A 22,931-nucleotide genomic window follows, 5' to 3' on the forward strand; every position below is an offset into this window, starting at 1 on the left:
TGGACAAAGTCCAGGGAAGCAAGTCTTGGAACTTCTCGAAAGCATTAGCAAAGGTGCACAGTGGAACGAATACCTCTCTCTCTCTCTCTCTCTCTCTCTTTCTTTCTTTCTTTCTTTCTTTATCTCTTTCTCTCTGTCTGTATGAGTAATTGTATATATATTTATGTATATATATATATATATATATATATATATATATATATATATATATACACACACACACACACACACATACACACACACATACATACATACATATATATATATATATGTGTGTGTGTGTGTGTGTGTGTGTGTGTGTGTGTGTCTGCGTGGATGGGTGGTATCTATATAAATATAGATTACAATACATTGTTGTTTATGATAAAGATCTTGCCCTTCATAACAACGTGATATACAACCAGATATGTTGGGGTAAAGGTGTATATTCCCCATAAAATGTGCTTGAGGTCCTCACATTTCTTAGGGCTAATTGCATGTTTCAAGCTTTGCAACCATCGTCAACAAAATCTGTTTCCTTATTGTCGCTCCTATTATTATTATTATTATCATTATTATAGCAACTCTCTGGTTTATTGACGATGTAGATGCAATTCTCCAGAACGAGGACAGTAGTTTAGAAATGTATAATTTCCTGGAAACACTCACATGGAAAATGGAGCAAACTGACAATCTGTGCAAGGTAAAATGTCTTGTTTTGCATTTTGAAAGTATGAATGTGATGGTAAATCATTCGAAATATGCAACTCTTCTTTTATTTCTATCTTGCATTACATCGCTTTTGATAACTACGCTGATCTTTTTATAAAGATGGAAAGGAATAATTTGAAAGCAAACAAACAATACAAAACATAACAATGAAAATAGCTATTGGATATTTAGGTCTGTAAATTAAACAATCCACAGAAATGATTTATTTGAATTGAAGGGCATCAAGATCAAAATCTTCAACTCGAAAATCCGTACATTTTGAGTAACTTGCCTGTTTGTTCATTTTTTCATTAAAAAGAAATAAAGTCTTATAGCTACACGTAGCCGACTTTGTCAATGGTTGCTTGGTGATTGAGTTAATGTCTCTTAAAGAATTCCACGGTAAATGTTTTAGATGACTCTAGAGGTTTTTCTCTGTGAATGATGGACCTAATGGTTTATTCTCAGACAAAATAAAGACATTTTTGTGAAATTTGATTGATCTGTGACAGCTGAGAGGTATGGTAAGTATGAATATACGTGTATGCTCATGAGGCAACGTCCATGCCAGCTTGGATGATCCAGTTGCTTTGGGTTTGTCATATGTGTCTTGACTAGGATGCAGTGGACCAGGGTTCTAGTCTTGAATGTATAGTTAATTCCATTTAGAGATTATGCCAATCCATCGACAATAAAATAATTATATTTCTCTAATGTTACATATGTTTCTGGCCACCTATGTGTTAGTCTTATTGAGAAAGAATCGGGAAAGAAACAATTATCTATCATAAAGGAGAACAGTAACAGAGTGAAGAATTTTATTGCTCATTTAAACTCTGCAACTTCTGTCTTCTAATATTTGATACTTTTTCTTTTAAGGTAAAACTATTACTAACCACAAGACAAAAACTTTCAAAGAAAGATTTGAATCTAAAGGAGGTTGAGCTTGGGCCAATGTCTGAAGCAGATGCCATGGACCTTCTGAAACAGAATATCAAAACGGTAATATGTCATCTGACAAGTCCTGGACATCAATCTCATCTTATATATGTACACAGAAAGACCATGTTCTGTTTTCTGAATTAAGGTCTTTCATCTGAAGCAAGTGGAAGCAAGCACTTTAGCATAACATGACCTGTTTGGTTGGTGTTTTTTATTCTTTGTTTTAATGCCACTTTCTACACCTTCGTACCAATTAAAAATAAATAGCTTAGTATCCTTCTAAATGACACATAGAGGTCTGGATTAGTCCATATCATCCATCAGGAGATAAACAACATGGCCTAGAAATGGCTGTTTCTGATTTTCGTGTCATCTAACACTTGTGCCTTGTATCTGTCCAACGGTGTATATATTCACCCTCATTTTAAGGCCTCATTTAATGCATCGAAATAGTAATATGGACTGAATGTCACATGGGATGTTGATTATGTCATGGGGAAATTCTGACACGCTTTAAACATGCTCAGGGAAATAACTTAACATGAAAGTACAACTTTAATTCACTGAAGGAAAAGAATCACATTTCCAGATCTTACTGGAAATTACAGTCTATTCATTTAGTCGGTTTGCTGTGGCTATTATTTTAGATTTCCCTGGAAATGTTGGTGATATCACTGTTCTTTCTATGCCTTTTTCTTAATTTTTAATTCCTTATGATAACAAATTATCCTGCTTGGTAAATATATTTTAATTGGATATATCACATGCCTCTCAAAAGCCTTGCTCATGTTTTCACAATTTATATGGCTACTAAACAACGCAGATATTTTTCTTCAAAATCTTGCATGGTCACCCTTCTGAACTAGAGTAATTAATGGTTGTCAGCATGTGGATTTCTTTTCAAGAAGCGCATTATATATATATATATATATATATATATATATATATATATATATATATATATATATATATATATATATATATATATATATAGAGAGAGAGAGAGAGAGAGAGAGAGAGAGAGAGAGAATTATAAATATACACCAGACAGAATTATCCCTTGATTCCTATAGAAGAATACTTAATAATAGTAGGCAGAATTACTATTTTAATGCAAAAAATACTATCATACAGGTTAAAGGATTTTTAATTTGTACTCGACGGAGATTCGAACCCAGATCCACGGATAAACGCCACCCATCGCCTTGCTTGCACACACCAGCCCACATCCCCTCACGGCTAAGCACACATCACCATAATATGATGTTACTAAATCGGTGTTATATGCACTCGTGTGTAGCAGACACTCGCATGACGATCCAGTATTTAATTATCATGTATCTACACAGTCATTCCGGATTACTATGAAAGAAATCAAAGTTCATAGAATGAATTATAGAGAATTATAAATATACACCAGACAGAACGGAAAGTGCTATCCCTGGATTCCTACAGAAGAATGCTTATTAATAGAAGGCAGAATTAATATTTTAATACAAAAATACTATCATACAGGTTAGAGAATTTTTAATTCGTACTCTACGGAGACTCGAACCCAGGTCCGCGCATAAACGGCACCCATCGCCTTGCCTGCACACACCAGCCCATATTCACGCACGACTACGCACACATCACCAAAAAATGATGTTACTCATTCGGTGTTATGTGCACTTGTGTGTAGCAGGCACACTCGCTTGACGGCCCAGTAATTAATTCTCATGTATCTACACAGTCATTCCGGATTCCTATAAAAGAAATCAAGGTATATATAATTAATTATATAGAATTTTAAATATACACCAGACAGAACAGAAAGTGCTATCCCTGGATTCCTATAGAAGAATGTTTGATAATAGTAGGCAGAATTAATATTTTAATACAAATAATACTATCATACAGGTTAGAGAATTTCAAATTCGTACTCTACGGAGATTCGAACCCAGGTCCGCGGGTAAATGGCACACATCGCCTTGCCTGCACACACGAGCCCATATTCCCTCATGATTAAGCACACGTCACCATTACGATGGGTGCCGTTTAAACGCGGACCTGGGTTCGAATCTCCGTAGAGTACGAATTAAAAATTCTCTAACCTGTATGATAGTATTATTTGTATATAATTTCGGGGGGGGGGGTGTATTTATTCCTCGTGCGATCTCAACCTCATTCAGTTCCAGCCTGGGCTTGATACATTTACGGGTTATCTTGCACAGATTTCTCTTTCTCTCTCTTGTTTGTTTCGCTCCTTTGGAGAATGCATTTATTTGCCGATGTGTACATGCATAAAGCATTTAGTTACGAGTAATTTAGTAATGGATTCTTTTATTCATATGATTAAAGTATTTAATTATTCTGAATTTACTGACCAATCATAAGATAACTTAACGCTCCATTTGAACTGATAAATGTAGTGTGTAAACACTCTGGTTTGTGAATGACATGCCGCCTCTCCAGTTTCATCCTTCATACAAAACTGCTTTCACAATAGCAGAAGACATGTTTACTTGTCAATGACTCAGGATACAATGTTGTCAGTAGTAAGATTGCTGGTTTATCTTTCCTTTCCTGAAGCTTTACATACGCCCACTTTTAACTTCGAAAGGCTACGTTATTACAAAACGGTTTGCCCTTGTAAATATGAAAGTATATCAGCAGAAAATAAGTAGTAATTATGAACCAGTTTACTACTTATCATATCTGCTACTTCATTGTAACTTTTGTACATTTGGACAGAAAATAAATTTCGTGGAATAGGTAGCACAGATGTCAGCATTGTTCATATATTCATTATAGCCATGGGGGAGTATTTTCGATGGTTACTATTACATGTAGGAAATCATTGATGATGAAAGATATAAGTGTAAGTGTTGTATGACTATACAATATATATGTTTGGACACATATTGCAAAACAAAAATTACACCAAAGGTTTGGAGAAAAGAACTCGGGGAACATAAAATTTAATCGCAAAAATGAATATATCTAATAAATACAAATGAAATCTAAGAATAATTATGCAAACATTACAAGAGGAAAATAAGCAAGTAAACAACAGAAAAATGAACTTAAATTTTTATAGTTTATAGTTTATGATATAGCAGACATATAACAATATTCGATTTCGTATGTAAGCAAGTACTTAGCAGTACACCTTATTTCTCCCTGCAACTTATTTTAATATTTCTTCCCTAAGTACGTTACCGAATCATAATACCTTAGGAGAACTACTACTACCTCACAAATCCAGCCCTCCCAGATACTACCTTTAGCTAAAGGGAACTAAATGTTGCCTGCCGACTTATGTGGCGGTCGGGCAGAGTGATCTCTCCTCATGTATAAGAATTCGCATCAAAGTCTGAGAACCTATCAGCTACTACTTCTGCTCGGGCCAAGAAGCTTACTCTTGTTACAGGAGACCTCGCAAAAGCCAGAATATACGTGGAAGATATACTACTACAAGCTGGGGTGGTCTCACGTCTAAAGTTTGTATACTCGATTTATATTTCCAACTTTTTCTCTTTCTATGCAGACAATGGTCTGCCTTTACAATTTGCCAACCATTTTTATCGTCGTCACACATAACAATACTGAACATTAAGTTCAGGCAATAATTATGTTATGTACACGCAAGCCTCTAACGCTTATAAATCATTTCTAATATATGTGTAATTCCATTACGAACAGTTACATATCGGCGAGTTTCTATTCCAAGGCATTCGCAGCATTCGGGCGCCAATTTCATTGATTTTACTTGTACAAGCAGTCTTTGGGCCTTTTTCCCAATAAGTCATACCTTAAAATGGATATGTCGCATCTACTTTGTACGGATCTATAACGGTGCCTTAATTCCCTTTTATGTAAAGGTGTTTGTATGTAATAGAAACACTTGTGTACATTTCAGTATTGCTTCCGTTCTGGTCGAACAAGTATAAGTAAGCTTTCTATACGGGGTTTGCTCAGTCGAATCTTGTTCATGCATAGTTCTATAGGCGAAACCTAAGTGATATTTTCTGCATGAGCATTCCATCATATTTAAAGAGCACTTAGTCACTCGCAAGGGTAGCCTATGTGACTTTACAAAATAGGTTCGACTTAATAAAGAAAAGCGTGCATGTCTTTTTTCCCCTTAAGAAACTCTTTATAAATGTATATAATTTCATCATTTCTAACACATACAGATCAGTTTCCTTTACCACGGCATCCTCAGTCTTGGAACGTCATCCTTCAATGGTTATACCTGTACATGCCGTCATTGACCTTCCCTACATGTAGTATTGTAATTGAGCTCGTCAGCTATCACCATTATCCGGGTAATCATCATTTGGTATAGCTCTGCGCACACGATGTATTTGCACAACACATGCGAATTATGCAAATATTTGCAGCGACTAATCGAACCACATACCACCTCGAGACGCTCATTCCGAGAGATGCCAAAGCAGTTCCTCACGCTTCAACAGATGTGGCTTTGCAATGTCTCTACACTCCCTACACTCTGCCATGAGAAGAGATTCGTTACTCAGCGACTGTCTCGAAGCCACGGTTACTAATTCAGGTCGTTCTACGAGCTTAGTGAGTAGCAGACAGCATCACTCTTCACTAGCTAAGTCTCATGCATTACAGGATACCTTAGCTTCACCTCATGCGACCAGAAAATGGTGTTTTTTCTCAAGTAATGTCATCACTTCTAGAATATATGATGTCACGGGAAGATTCAGCCTTCCGAACCTCCATTGATGACATTTTCAGCCTTTCACCCGCGAATTTCTGGCCTCCTCCTCCCACTTTATCAGCCTGGACTAGAGCTCCAGCATCTTCTTGATCTTATGACGAAATGGAATAGTCCAACTTACATTACTTCAACAGTCTGGGAGAGTTCTGAACATTCCTGCCTGCCTTTATCATCAGATCGGCGTCGGTTCAACCTTGGCCATATACTAATATTTCATTTGGACACTCCAGAAGTCAATAGTGATATTGTTTTAAACACATCTGGGCATGCATTGGTGCCGATCTCAAGAATCTCCCGATTACTGAACAGAGCTGCTGATCATATTTGGGCCAGTTCCGTATCACAGCTATAAATTTACATTTAGCGGAACGCTACTCGGTGCTCTGTCTTCACTTTCCTGACGGACCATTATAAGGGAAAGCTAAGAAAACATCATTTATTCTCTAACCATCCTTTAAAGGCTAGATTGAAAAAGTCTGCAAAAGGCCACGAAGGGGATCAATTTCCCTCTCTTGCAACCACAACATTGATACATGAATAGTACAGGAAATCAGCAAAAGGGCCCAAGGACCACGCATAGGATACAAACCTCTGGAAACCGTCCTATCCAAGCTCCATTCAGTAATGCCTACAGTTCTCGCAACCCAAGGCCGATAAAGCACTAAGAGAATCATATCGTTCGTTCCAACGTTTCTTTGGGGTTTTATTCCAGACTTTCGTTTAGGTCCCAAAGGCAACGGCACTCTGTCTCCGGTCATCGACCTAAGAGTCCTTAATCATTAATTCACACCCCTTGGTTCTCATTGGAAACACCAAGGTGCATTTTGGAATGCCGTTCAAGAGGGAGACCTCGCCATCATTGTTGACTTACACGTCGGATTAATTTATGTCCCTACTCACAAAGCTTCCAGGATACCAATTCAGAGTGCTTTCGTTGGGACTCAACCTCTGCCACTTTGTCTTCACTCGTATGATGAATCGAGTAATGTCCGGAACTTTTCTACTGTGGCAACATCTGGACGACATCCTGCAGAAACGTCACGTGAGTTTTATTTAAACACGACATGTTAACTCTTGTTACACTGCTTGCCAGCATGGACAACAAGGAAAACTACGACCTAGTACCATCTCAGCAATTTGTTCACATATGTTTGGAGTGTAGCACACATGCAACTATGTTCATCTCCCCAAGATCGGACACTGAAGGTCCGAACCATGTTGGTTTCATTACTTTAGAGGAAAATTCTATCCACACGGGAGTTCCTTCGCCTACTAGACTTACTCAAAGCGGCAGCGGACTTTTTTGTCCTAGGTGACCATTTTATGTGCCCAGTGCAGATAATTATTCTGTCCCAACCAAGCGTTTGCCCGCTGAACCAACCTCTCCCCATTTGCACATATTTGATGCACCATCCTTTAGAGAAAACAGAGGTGCATAGCTTCACCAGGAACGCCATATGCATATCAATATTCTGGAGATGTAGGCAATTGTGCAAGCCTGGTGGCAGGAATGACTAAATGGGAAAAGAGCTATCATTCTGTCCGACAACTTTACAGTAGTGACTTATTTCAAAAGAAACCAAGTCCACAAACATTTGCGTCCTTGTCCGGGACTTTCTAAGGTGTGTTGTCAACAACAAATTCACATGCAACTCCCAGGAAAATTCGGATTTTCCTTCATCTACTCAAACTACGAGGAAAGTTGTTTCGTCTCTACCCAGAATTACTAACCTGCACCTCGGATCATATTAAACAAGCCCTTAGAATTAAACAATTTCCGCAACCAGTCATGGAGAGAATCCCTCAGGCACAAAGGCCTTCCACTCTGAAAGCATACGAAGGCAAATGGCACATTCTCTTTCAGTGGTGCAGAAGCGAACATATCCTGTCTTCCCAGGCATGTGGGTCGCAGATAGCTAATTTCCTTCTCTGGTTCTTTGAAGAGACAAAATTATCACCGAGTATGATAGAACGTTACCGCTCCACGATCTCTGACATCTTTCGTGATCATGGAAGATTGGATATCGGACAAAGCAAGAACATATCCGACCTACTCGCCAACTTTAAATACACGAGACTGAAAGGTTTACCCTGTGGCCAAGTGGATCTTATCTTGGATATTAACCTGGCTGAATAAGACGCATTTTGTAGCAAATTCAAGAGTATCTCTGGCGCAACATTTATACAGGAGATCTGCTTCATCATGGCGTTAGTGACTGCAGACAATATTTGCGAAATACATGCCCTATCAGCAGACCCGAATCACATGCAGTTCCGAAAAGACGGGTCAATCTTACTCATAAAGTCATCCTTTTACAGCGCCAACAACCGGCTTCCTTCCACGGTAATAAGATTTTCTTATGAAACCACTGTCTCATCTGGACACATCATCTGAAGACCACATACAAGACCCAGTTAGGGCTTTGAAGTGGTACCTTAATACACAGAGCCATTGTGTCAAGAGACCACGCCTCTTTTTTCTTCTCAAAACAGGACAGGATGATATATCAACACGAACTATCTCGTCCTGAATTAGTTGGGGTATTAGCTCTGCAGACAGAGAAATAACCCCAGCTCACATGAACTTATTATGCATTTCGGCTCACGAGGTTAGATCGGTTGCCACCAGCCCAGCATTCGTCCTGTGTGATTAAGAACTGAGTCCACATTCTCTAGCTTTTATATCCGAGATCTGTCATCCCAAAGGGCCCAATTCAATCACGTAGGACCTATATCACTCTTTGAGGTTGACGGACAGCTTCTTAAGAGGAGGCTTCACGACTTCCGCTGGATTTGCGGGGAAAACCTTTCCCGATTTGAAACCGCGCCCCGAAAGGTGTCGGATTACCTAGAAGATGTCTCTTATAACATAGACGACCGAAGATGTGTATCTGTGTGATTTGGATTTTTAACGTAGCTTTAACAATTTTCTAGTCATTTCGCTACGATGTCTGCAATGTGGCAGTTTATAGTGATGTCTAGCGCGGGGGCATCATGCCCCAGACATGTAGCATGATGTCCCATCCAGTCACATTATCCTGTCGACAGGCCGACCAGTCCTAACACTAACCTCTTAATGCTGAGCGCCAAGTGAGGCAGCTGTTAGTACCATTTTTGCAAGTCTTTGGTATGACTCGGCCGGGGATCGAACCCACGACCTCTCTCATCAGAGGCGGACGCTCTAACCACTAGGCCAATCGAGCGGTTGGACCGAAGATGATATCTCAGGGGTAAGGGGATGTACCTCCCTCTACCTCTTATCTATTTTCCTAAGGTATTATGAATGGGTAACGTATTTAAAAAGAAAACAATTTTTCGTAGTAAAATATGTTTCTTCGATAATACTTACCCATTCATAATACACATACACATTCCCCGTAGTTACATCCATAGAAAACATGCCTTCCGCTCCGGTAGTATCTGAGAGGTTTTGTTGCCATGTCGCCAAGTCTTGTACCTAAGGGGAAATCAATATGCCCGACCGCCACATATTTCGACAGACAACTTTTAGCTCCCTTTAGCTAAAATAGTATATAGGAGGGCTGGATTTTCGTGATAGTTACAGTTCACCTAAGATATCATGATTGGGTAAATATTCTCAAAGAAACTTACTTTACTAGGAAAATATGATTTATTTTGCCCAGACATTTCACAGATATTTAAGGAGATAAAATGTTCCTCGACACAAACAATTATTTCACGTGCAAACCATTGCACATTTTAACACGTTAAATTTAACTGAGATGACTTTTTGACAGATATACAGCATAATGTGATAACAAATCCTGACACAATCAATTAATCTTTGCAGTGTGGATTGTAGACGCTGTGTGTGGACTATCTTATTTGCATTAACAGCTCAAAGTGTAGCATATTTAGAAAAATTTGCGTATAGGCTTTGTGTTTACTTTGCGATAGGAAAACGGTTTGAATGTGCACTGCCATTACCTGATGAAAAACGTGTTGATACAACCGACATAAATCTAGACTATTTTATATAATCAGTAATATGTTCAACAGTTAGACTAGAATGTGCTCTTAATGATGATGGTATATTTTTATTACGGTGTAATATTGTAAATAAGACGGAACATATTGCTGGATACAACAATAATAACATAAACCAGTGATCTGATTGATTTATACTAAGAGTGGAGATACTATAAACTATAGAATACAACACCATCAAGTCACTCTGAACCAAAGAAAACAAAGAAATATTAAAATGATGTACGTTTAGCTATTACTGCTTTAAACAGCAAAATCAAATATTAAAGGATAAGACTGACAGCGCTAAAATATAAACTTGCTATTTTAATTGGATAATCTAAAACAGATTTAAACTAATATGTAGACTGAGAACTGATTAATAAAATTTAAATATGGTAAAAGGTAGTATTAATGTAAGGATACGGTTAATGATAACAATTTAGGAAAGATGTTTGTTACCAACAATCACTTCTTCTGATAGTCATGGTCCTTTTAAGCTGAATGACTGCAAAATATTTAGAGCAGGAACATATTTGCAGACACCTGATTCAACTTGTAGAACAAAGAAAGTAGAACAAGATATTATAAATAATATATTGAGAAAGCTAAAAGATAATGCAAAAAGTATTAGAAAAGAAGCGATTCATTGACTAGTAGCAATGGTAAATTAGCTAATGTTCAGCAAGGCTTACGCCTGTAGATATATAGGAAATATAATGTAGATGCGAACAAAATATACATCTACGTGGCTGATGCTCACAAAAACATTCAGAATGACCAAATAAATCTATATACTTTTTAAATATATGGATGAATTATATTTTGTGTTTACAGATCGTGAATGTGACAGATGTAATATGAATGATGCAGATAAACAATAAAGCATAAATTGTTCATGGTATATTGACTTTGAAACAATTTGAAATCCTAAAGGAAAACGAAAAGTAAAAGTCATATTAAAGAGACTACAAGCTAATAACAAATCTATCCACCTGTTAATTGTACTGAGGCGGCTATTGTACAAAAACTGTAATGAGAAAATAAGGAAACAATTACAACAAAGAGGGATAACGTAATAGAGTTTGGTAGTGATTTCCACTACATTTTTAAAACTCTAAAATTCGACAATATCATACAAGACTAACCATATTGCGTACAAGATATTAAACACGGTAAGTGGCAATGAAATAAATAGAAATACTGTTGGTTAGCGTGTAGAGGTAATTATTAAAATAAAACTCTCGTCAATTTTGTGAAAATCGGATACGGTAAACAAGACCTAAAGTATTCCTACTGTCCGGACTTAATTTATAATGAAATACATTCCAATAGCAAACCAGTTGTCAATTCTTGAAGAAATGCTTTCTGGATGAACATTAAATAAAAATGTATAGGGCAGCACCTACTTACGGATTTTGACTCAAATTGATGCTGTTTTTGTTGTTTGTTAACGGCTACATGAGTGGTTTATGGGCCCCGAGTGGCCGAGTGGTCTAAAGCGCTCTCCGTTACGGATTACTGCCATCTCACCTCTGTCTGCGTGGGTTCGATTCTCGGATTCGGCTAATGTGGGTATTTAAAAAGGTCGGTGGTTCTTTCCGGGATTTTCTCGGGTTCTTCCTCCACTATTAATACTGGCCGACATGTATAGCCTATCGTGTGCTGAAAATTGGCGCTAAACCCAACAACAACATGAGTGAGAAAAACAATTAAAATTGCTGGTTAAATGTGTGTGAATATGTAGCACTTTTGGACGGTTTATTTAACAGATTTGTTGTGTAAGCTAATGGGGGAAAATTAAAAGCGTCTGCACGAGCACGTTGCACTTAAGCGACCTCTAAACCGTGACAGAATAGCAAACCGGGGCCGCTTCGGTATTCCTTGTGGAGAACGCTGTTGTGGCTTTTAAAGACAAACTGGTAATTATGATTCATCATGATAGTAAACCACACATACTAGCAAACTCAAAGCCCTGTCAATCAAATGACGCCTGTTCTTACCTATTCTTGGCCACGTAATTAAGACAGTGCATGATTATTAAACCCCATGCTGTTTGTGTGCTACCCATGATTTAATTGTCGTAATAAAGATTTTATTCTGCGATGCTCTATTCAGCGCATCCTATCGATTGAACTCGAGTCCGTTCAACGTTTTATCTAGGTAAACTGATGTGGATATGATCACAGAATATTGTCTGCAACATTATTCATCGAGAGAAAACTTCAATACGGCACATCGACTGTACTGAAGTTCTTTATACGCTATTCGTGAAATAGACGTAGTATTGGATAGTTTTAACTAGTGCAATAATACTTTATAATCTACATTATCACAGATAGACGACAGTGGATTACTTTTCATTGTTTTAATAAAATGTATAAATTGATTCCAACAACCATTAAACTATTTCGTTTCTCGCCAGCAAGCCTTACTCATGCAAGTACAGTACAAAAGGGCATATTGCACTATTGGTAAAAATATAAATGCATGAATAAGCGACACAGAAATGTCACAAAACATTAATTTGTTAGCATGGAGATTATGCACAGGTAAATAACTACTGTATATTCGATGGCGCGTAATTGGATTAAGTATGCATGAAAATAGTTAAGACTGAATCTTGTTTCGCTTAAGTTCAGTCAATGCTTTAACCTTATTAGTGATAACATATTTTGGAATAATGGAACGAATGATATTAACCATACAATTTTTTTCTAAATTTCTGCTATCTTCTTTTTGCAACTATAACATCTCACAGTTTCCATTTATTTGTCAAACCGTACAAAGTAGTTGAATTTATAAGTATTAAGCATACGTCTAGTAGTCATTTTCTGGTTATATACTGTAATATTTTCGAGGGCAGTGCCCTCGTTACACTGGTGTACAGCCAAAATTCTTCCGAAATAAATGTTGTCAAACTTTACTATTCTGGGTCACAGAGAACGAAAATTATGCTTACAATTTTTGATTGGCTCCAGTTTTAAAGATATGATACTGGGTCAGTATATACGTCCCAGGGAGTTGGGAATGGCGGAGGATAGGTGAGTTATAAAGGGAAGGGATCTCAATTTAAACCAGAAATGACTAAAATTCATCTTTGACTAGATCTATGAATAAATATATCACTGGGTTTGGACAGTACTTGCTTTTAAGGCAAAACAATGAATGATGCAATTTGAAGCTGGTATTGCGTCATACATGATATTAATTGCATCATGTTATCCCTACACGTCATGGATGATGCAATCATAACTAAGCTTGCATCGCTCTGCTGAACAAATTGCCCTATATTAGCTCTAGAAATAATAGTTTCGTGCTCTTTTATTTGTCAGTGTTTGATTTTGGAAAGGGACACATTTCTGTTTAGCCAAAGTGACAGAGATGTCTCGCACTTGTGTGAACAATGCAGATAACTTCTGCTGTGTTTGTGGTGAAGTGACTTTTGCATCACTAAAGCGAATTATAACCACTATGGTTAAGAAAGCCTATCACCTTTACACCTTTAGTTTGGCTGCAAAAGTGGAGATCAGGAAAAGAGGTAGGTCTCACACATACGCTGCAACACTTGTGCAACAATTCTTCGGCAGTGGTTGAACAGGAAAAAGAAATATATGCCTTTTGCAGTGCCAATGATTTGGAGAGAGCCAATATATCACATCAGCAATTGTTACTTCTGCATGGTGCCTCCGGCTAGGAAAAGTGTGTCAAAGAAGAAAACGTGGGCTGTGCATTATCGATACATTCCATCCGCTATACGCCCAGTACCCCACGGAGAAATACTGCTGGTTCATGATGTACCAGAATAATTCTCACTTGAGTCAGATGAGGAAGAATAGGATGAAACGTCTAGTCCTGAACCATTAATGTCACATGACCCGTATTTTCTCCCAACCTCCTCCTCTGAACCACACCTCATAACACAATGTGAACTGAATGATCTTGTCATGGATTTGGAACTATCCAAGAGTAAGGCAGAGCTGTTGGGATCGAGACTACATCAGTGGAATCTCCTGGCAGGTGATGTTAGGATTTCCATGTTCCGTGCCCGTCAAAAGAATCTTGTCCAATTCTTCTTCATGGAAGGTGATCTTGTAGACTGCAACAAAACTGATGGTGTGATGGCAGCCCTCAACATCGTTCATGATCCAGATGAGTGGATACTGTACATTTGATTCATCGAAGACGCGTCTTAAATGTGTTTTGCTGCATAATGACAATGTTTTGCCATCAATTCCACTTGGTCATGCAGTCCGTATGAAGGAAACCTATGCAAACATTAAAAAAAAAAAACTTTTGAGATGCATGAACGATGATTAATATCAGTGGCAACTTTGTGGCGATCTGAAGGTTCTTGCTCTCTTGCTTGGTCTGCACAAAGTACAATTGTTTTCTCTGCGTATGGAATAGTCGTGCAAGAGATTCCCACTACACCAAGAGAGACTGGTCAATTCAACAGTCCATGGAGCCTGGGAGGAAAAGTGTTCAGCATTCACCACTTCATGAATCTAGGAAGATTGTGATACCACCCTTGCACATCAGAGTGGGTCTGATGAAGAACTTTGTCAAGACCATGGACAAAAAACAAGCAGCTTTCAATTACCTCCGTGGAAAATTACCACGGTTAAGTGAAGCTAAGATAAAGTGAAATGTCTTTGTTTGTCCTCAGATTCATGAACTTCTTTAAGATGATACATTTGACCGTGCACTGCGTGGCAAGGAAATGATGGCATGGAAAGCCTTCCACTTAGTAACAACAAATCTTCTCGGAAACAACAAGGCATACAACTTGAAGGATTTGGTGGAAACCCTTCTCAAGGCATACGAAAGCCTTGGTTGCAACATGTTACTAAAGATATATTTGTGCACTCTCATGTAGATTTTCTTTCCACCGAACTGCGGAGCAGTGAACGACGAGCACGGCAAGCGATTTCACCAGGACATTGCAACAATGGAGAAGCGCTATCAGGGCAAATAGGGCCCATCAATGCTTGCAGGCTATTGCTGGACAGTGACAAGAGATGCTCCATTTATTGAATACAAGAATCAAGCCAAGAAGCGCCGAGTAGACACTGAATAAGGACTAAACTATGTAGTTATATGCGCATAATAGTTTTTTGCCTTTTGTTTCATAATACATTTTATTTATAAACCCCTTTTGATGTGTTTCAAATTGTTACATAAACAGGACAAGTGAATATATATCGACGTAAAATGTAAAAATTTAAATATTTTGAAAACAGAAGCCAATCAGTTGTTTTAATTGTCCTATTTGAATTCAGCGCATCAAAATCCATAATAAATAGCAAACTTTATCTCTGAAGCAGACGACTTCGAAAAGTGTAGACCAGTGTTATCCGATTGCGCAAGGCAACTGTAAATCTTCACGAGTTGAAACTGTTAATCAGTGAACATGAATATTATAACTTCTATTTCGTTTTCCTAGATTCTTTTTTCTTCATTGCATATATTTTGATTTTCATCCGGCAATTTTACATAACAAAATGTTCTTGCTGGTCGCTCCATTATAACATATCAATGTGTATTTTATGCTGTCAACTCTGACCGAGTAATTTTTCACGATATTGAGGAAACTGTATATTGACTGGGAAATAATGAGAAATATAATATTTTAAACAGTTGTAAATGCCACATTCAAGTCTAATCGAAACCTTAATATATTTCACATGGTCTGAACCAGCAAATAATATGGTTTGAATAAGGCTGCGTCCCAAAAAATTACATGTGAAACTCTTACTACTCCGAAACTCATTTATAACAGTATATATAACTCTAATTGCAACAAATTACGTGTCATGCTGTTCATAAATTTCTAGAAACGTATCTTTTTCTTATTCTTATTGATGAAAATACTGTTCCATCGAACACATATCATCGGCTCTTTTATATTAAGATTCAATATCATCTGCGTTTGTATTTACAGATGCTAATTGAAGAAAAGGATTGCAGAGATATTGTTAATGGCTGTGGTTGCTCCCCTCTTGCTATAACTGTCATTGCTAGTAAAATTAAAAGGGAAAATATCAACCCCAGACAAATTGTGTTGCAGTTACGTCTTGATGAAAAGGATGTTACGGAAACTTTACGAGTCAAGAAGTGTCTACAACAAACGATTGACACGCTGCAGTCTGATCTCCAAGAAATGTTGGTGTGCATGTCTGTATTCCAGACGAGTCCAATTTCATTTCATGATGCATGTAGCATTTTGTATAGTAAGGGGGAGAAATCTACAAAGCTGCGCAAAGGCACACATGAACGTCTACCTATGGATAAGCTAAATGAACTTAATCGATATCACCTCATCGAGATGGATAAAGAGGAGAAAAGAATTAATGTTTCTTTACATCCATTGGTCTTCAAGTACCTTATAGAATGGATTCCTCAGACATCATTTAAAATGTCTTTAGATGAGGCATACAAAAGCTTTGCCGTGAAGATGGAAAACATCATCAACAAAATAGGAAAGTATCTTAGTACAGACTGTTTCAGAGGACTCAGAAAAGTAGAAGAATACAAAACGCACATAATGAAGTATTACCATCACATGTACAAAGATCCACGGATCTTACCTTCATACAAAGAGAGAGTTTCATCAAAACACGTTCTTCAGAAACTCAGGATTCGTGAACTGACAGACATTTTATTTAGTAACGACAGAAAGCGCGCGTCCTTCCAATCAGAAGCCAAAAGGGCACAATTAGATGACAATATGGATATGTTTCTCTTTTGGATGGTACAGGTAGCGGATGTGTATGTAGCACAAGATCGACCAGAGTTCGCTTTAGATTGCCTTAACACACTAGAAGATAATTACCCCTACTTTCGAAATTTTGAGAATCAGGTAATGTATGCAAGGCTTGTACATGTTCTTTTCCACGTGGTCAAAGGTCAGAGTCTGGCTAGGAAAGAGATTCCTCAATTGAAAGATAGTTATGAACATTTGAAATTGGCGAAAGTCTTCTGCAATGGGTTTCAACCTCGAAAAGACTACAGACACCTACTTTCCAAGATCACAAAAGAGATTGGAGACATATATTACAAGAAAAAGGACTTAGATGGTGCCGAAAAGTATTACGTGGAAGCAGAGAGGATGCTTCTTCAACCAACATATCTAGATAATCCACAACTACCCTCCCAGGATGATAATGGCAAGCCAATTGATCATCATTTGGACAAACCTAATTTCTTGAACTGCAGAGCCCTTATTAACTTCCAAAGGGGGCTCATCGCATCAACAGAAGAAGAAAGAAAGCGCTTTTTTGATATAGCTGTAACCATATTCAGTGAAGGAATGAGCTTAGACATAGAACTAAAGTTAGATCAGAGGGATGGATTTGCACAAAAGTTAAAGAATCGTGCAGATGTGTACATCCAGATGGGTTTGCTAACGGAAGCACTGCGAGATGCAGAGGAGGCTATGGATATGCGCAGAGAGATCCTCAGACCCCCTCATTCCTTCATGACCCAAAGCGTTTTTCAAGTGGCCAAATTGTATGACTTGATCGGAGACACAAAGTTACGTGAAAAGGGTCATGGTAAGAATACTATTTCCTAGACATGTTATAGTTTTTCAGATGTAGAATGCAAATATGTAAATCGTACATTCGTGCACACTTAAAAGCACGATCATATTGGTTCATTTTGTTTTTATCTCATAACGTTTTATTTCTTTTTCCTTTTAACTGATACATGTCCATTATCGCTGAAACTCATGAGACGGTATCCATATCCATATACTTTCATAGCGTTACCCTTACAGGATCTTGAATAACTGTAGTTAGCCAAATTACTTACTCATCCTTCGGTCTTAATTTAAGGCTCCAAAAATGAATATGGGAAATTAGCATGCCTTCATGGGCTTCATCTTATTCTTAATTTAAATTGGAAGTGGCTCAACGTTTCTTTTAGCATCAACCATGATTGGATATAAACACAAAAAGACATTGTACGAACAAGTCCCTACGTTAACGATACTGCCCAATGTTTACTTAGGACCAGACACTATTGATTTGTATCGCCTTACTGAGACAAAAGCATTTGAACATGCAATTACGAAAGAAATACATACTCACCTGGATCTCAAATGAGGTTTTGATGGATGGACACTAAACATTTGATGAAACTTTCAATATCTCCGTCTTTTCCCCTGATTCATGAGTGTAGTTCTGCTAATAGGACAGTATATGGAATATAATTTATAATTTTATAAAATACATTTCTTCTATTGTCAAGAATATGCTATGAAGTACTGGCTGACATCAAAGTGTTATTTTGATGAACTCGTGAAGCACCACTTTAAGATGGGCAGTATTAGTAAGCGAAATATTCTGTACCCGGATATTAAAGAGGAGCACCTGCAACTTTTGCGAAAGAGAAATGATATGAAGGAACTGAAAAGTACAGAAAAGTTCTACAAGGTAAGCATCAACACTGGATTTATAATGTAAAGAAATATTTTGATTGCCTTAAAGAAGATACTTGTCAAATCTAGCAATAACCCTTTCTAAGCCTGAGAACATTTTCTTTCATTCCTGTAGCAAATTTGCTACTCATGAAGATTAGTTATTCGCTGTTATGTACAATGTCGGTTTTAGGGTAAGGAACACAACTGGCAAGCATAGAAATGTATTTGCTAACTTCTAATTTTTATCATGGTCCCTAATTTTACACAATATACAAATGTATATATTCCTTCCTTAAAGAAACTTTTTTAAGAATATTGACTATTTGGTGTAATTGCATGTGAGCAGATTTAGTGAATTAAACTTTCAGTGTCTTCACAATATCAGCTTAGTAAAAGTCTTCAGCATCAGAAACATCACAAATCGCACCACAGAATTAAACAAATGCAATTTAATGGCGACGGGAATAAAATTTGTTCGGCTTCTTGAAAGACATAGCAGTTATTAGGAAAATATGAACTTCTTACATTTTTTCCATATTAAACTTTATTTTCCTAAAATGTTCCACAATGTTTAGTATTGGAAAGTTAATGTTCCCATAAGAGAAAATATTGTAACAAGACATTAAATCATTCAGTTCTTAACTATTCAGTATCATAGGTGAACATAAAAACGTTTTCATACTTTTCAAAAGATAATAAAAGCTTGGATCACATTTCCTCTCTTATATGAAAACCCACTCGCTGATGCACTACTTTTTAAAACAGGACTTTGAAAATGGGAAGTACGACAAAGAAGCTGATAGGGGGAGGCGCATTCTTGTGAATCAGACGATGCCCCCGTCAGAGTTTCTCGAGGAGTGTTTCAAAAGAGGCCTAACCTTTGTACAGGCACCTGAACCAATGGAGGGGCTAGAAGGACAGGACCCAAGTGATCTTGGTCTGGGTCCTGAACGCAGGCACAGCAGTGAAGGGTCAGAGGATGAGAACTTCGAGTCCTCCATGGAAACAAAGGACGTCACAGACTCTGCGTTACAGAGCTTATTACAACAGTTTGCATCCCCCTTGGTTAATAAGTCTTCTCAACCACCACAAGGTATCTAATGTTCTCACACCTCCTAAAATTAAATTCCTTAAGAGTTTAATGTGTCTTTAAAATTAGTTTCCAAAGGACATGTTTATCACAAAGTAGATACTTAAGTCATTGTACAATATCTCAAAAATAATGTTTGGAGACTGTCCAGTCGAGTAAATGTGTTAGCCTGGCGGTTTGAATATGATAACCTAGACAGTGTAATGGTTGAACAGTGGTGTTTACGTTACAATTATTATACAATGATTAGGCAATAGTATATACCAGCGTTTCATAAACTTTTATAGTAAATAACTTCTGAAATGTCTATAATTTGACATACTTAGGTGATATTCCAGTGTATTTCTTCTTATTTTATGGACAGTTGAAAATACTCTTGGAATATCATTTATACTTTGTTTTAAATCTAAACTCTAAAATGGTGGGAAAATGCCATGGCTATCCATTATAAAGTGGTGTATGCATACATTAATCAGTGTTCAAAGTATGTTCGTAATTTTCAAAGCATGATTGATGGTTTATTAGACGTGTTTTTAAGGTTTTTAAGAATTAACTGTGAAAAATGTTTCACATTTTAAGATTACATTAAATCATAAAAGTCCTATTAATTTTTACAGCATTTTCTGGATTAGTTCAAATAGTGTTCAAAAGTGTTGCCTTGTTTGTATTCACATGAATATACTGTATATAACATTCAAATACAACAATCTACTTTCAGTTTCTTCAGAAAATATAAAGAAACAACCGAGGAAAAAGAAAAAGAACTGATGCAGAACTAGATTAGATTCAAACATCTGCAATTGTCTTAGTTTTATTATTTGCTAAACTCGGATAAGCACAAAATAATTTGCAGTCTTGTACTAATGAGTTTCTTTATTCCATATTATATTAGTTACAACTGTATAAGAAACAAACTCTGCATATATTATTTGACTAGCCATAATGAATACTTGAAAACAATGTGCATTTTAAAATATTACTGGTTTATGATTACATTTTGCTGTTGAATTACTTGAATATCTACACTGTTGGATGTACATAGTATTTTCCAATATTTATGTATTAGGGAAAATATAATTTTGCACTGGTAATTAATACATTAATTGTAGAAAGTTGTTGCATGATAGAGTGCAAAATGTTGTAGATAATATAATAGATTCATCTTTAATCAGCCATTTCAAAGTTTAAATTATGCATGCGATGGTCCATATATTAAAGAAGATATTGTAAGTAATAATAATGTAAGTGTTTTTGTTTTAAATAGAGCATACATTTCTTTTAATGATATAGAAACATGCAGAAATGAATATGCAGACAAGTCTTTGTTTTGTATACGTTATATGACAACAAGACAATGCCGTGTCACACTAAAAAGGTTTAATTAATTTCAAAGAATCAATTAGTAGACAAGATATTCATCACGTGACCAGGCATATTGTCAAAATATAGTTTGCTCAATATGTTGGCTTCCATTTATAGTACAAAATATGTAGATTAGTGAATCCCCAATGGTGAAGTTGATAAGAAAAATAGAGATATTCATACATCATTCTAGACTATCTGCAATCATGTTCAAATCCTTAATCAAAAAGATGATTCAGATTCTGTGTCTGACTTTTGCATCGGGTCTGATTCTAAATATATATCAATTAATGAAAAATTAACTATAGAAGAAAAATGGAGATAGTAAAACTCTCCAATAATAGAGCACCCAGCATAGATGTATTGCTTAATTAACATATTAAAGCAACTGAAACAATTGTGCTACCGTTATATAAAAACAAAATACTTAACTTTCATGTCCCCATGCATATAAGTTGGGTTTTGACAAGGAAAATATCTGTAACAGTGATTATTCGTTATTATTTCTAACTTGTGAAGGATTTGTAATCTTATCTAAGCATTAATGGGTATAGAGATGCTGAGTCGCATCATCTGCAAACCTCACTACCGCCCCATCTGATTTATTTCTATTGAAGATTTTCCATAAGATTCAGCATCAGATTTTACCACGTTCAGATTTGTTACTGTCTCAATGATTTTTTCCTTTAAGATTGTGATTCGGATATTCAATTATACATTGCCCAAATAGGGCTCTCAGATCCCCTTGTACATGTTTATGTTCTTGCGCTATCACATGGGTAAGTACTCCTCCTTCAGATATATACCAAATATGCATCATCCTTAATGTTAATTCTGTCATCATTGTGCTATCAATAGCCATGCCTGTTCTTGCCTATCACAAGAGGCGATATATGATCCTTTGACCATCTCTAATTGCGGAAGTTTTTAGATATCGTCATTCAGAGTGTCCAGCACGTTATTTTTGCGGTCATTTTTATTTAATTTGATTCTAAATGGGACCGTTTCACGGAACTCTGATGACTGATTCGTCCCCAATGACCTATACGCGGAATGATAAATATTACCGATTGCAGAATATTACCGAATTTATCGGATATTTAATCGCTGTTCAGCCTTGATGATATCATCGATGACACAGATGCATTTGCATTTGTTGCCGTCGACAGCATCTCTGTGTATTCATGTAATTACCTTCTTTCACATGTTGATAGCTATTCGCGATAATATTAAGACTACCAGCAACGCCGACTCATAGAGACACGCCAATTCCTATTACTAGTACTATTACGTACGTTGCTGGCAATGTACCTATTAAAGATGTTGCTCCAGTGACTACAGCGGACACCACATGTACAACGTTGACGATGACGACGATGCGTCTGCTATATTTTCTTTTCTTTTTGTTTTCTCTTCTTTTTTTATCATATGCTCGTCTATGGTGTTTTCCGGCTATGACTTCCACGCACATACTTGATTATATCTGTAAGGCTGTGTGGGATTCGTACCCGAATCCAAATTCATTGCCATTATATGTATTAAGTAAGCAATTGAAGTTTTCCGGCAACAAATTCAAGACACCACCAGTACATCGCCGCGTTGAATGTTTTATCTGCGGCACCCAATATGAAAATTTTCTCGGTGTTTTGATTTAGAATTATTGACATGGTTCCAAAATATACATTGGTTGAATGGTGCTATGG

At 36.9% G+C, this 22,931-nt stretch overlaps 1 protein-coding gene across 1 annotated transcript; it reads left to right on the forward strand.

The window, feature by feature from the left end:
- The first annotated feature begins 622 nt into the window (after window positions 1-622).
- On the forward strand, window positions 623-21,046 carry LOC149801721 (uncharacterized). Its single transcript, XM_089956838.1, has 6 exons — window positions 623-682; window positions 1,570-1,692; window positions 16,296-17,907; window positions 18,605-18,789; window positions 19,542-19,869; window positions 20,585-21,046. Exons 1-6 carry the CDS (start codon window positions 623-625, stop codon window positions 20,632-20,634), a joined length of 2,358 nt encoding a protein of 785 aa, XP_089812964.1. The 3' UTR covers window positions 20,635-21,046.
- Window positions 21,047-22,931: the final 1,885 nt, after the last annotated feature.

Source organism: Sinohyriopsis cumingii, chromosome 4 (assembly GCF_028554795.1).
Source record: "Sinohyriopsis cumingii isolate HCF-2022 chromosome 4, ASM2855479v2, whole genome shotgun sequence".
In the NCBI taxonomy this organism is placed as follows: domain Eukaryota; kingdom Metazoa; phylum Mollusca; class Bivalvia; order Unionida; family Unionidae; genus Sinohyriopsis; species Sinohyriopsis cumingii.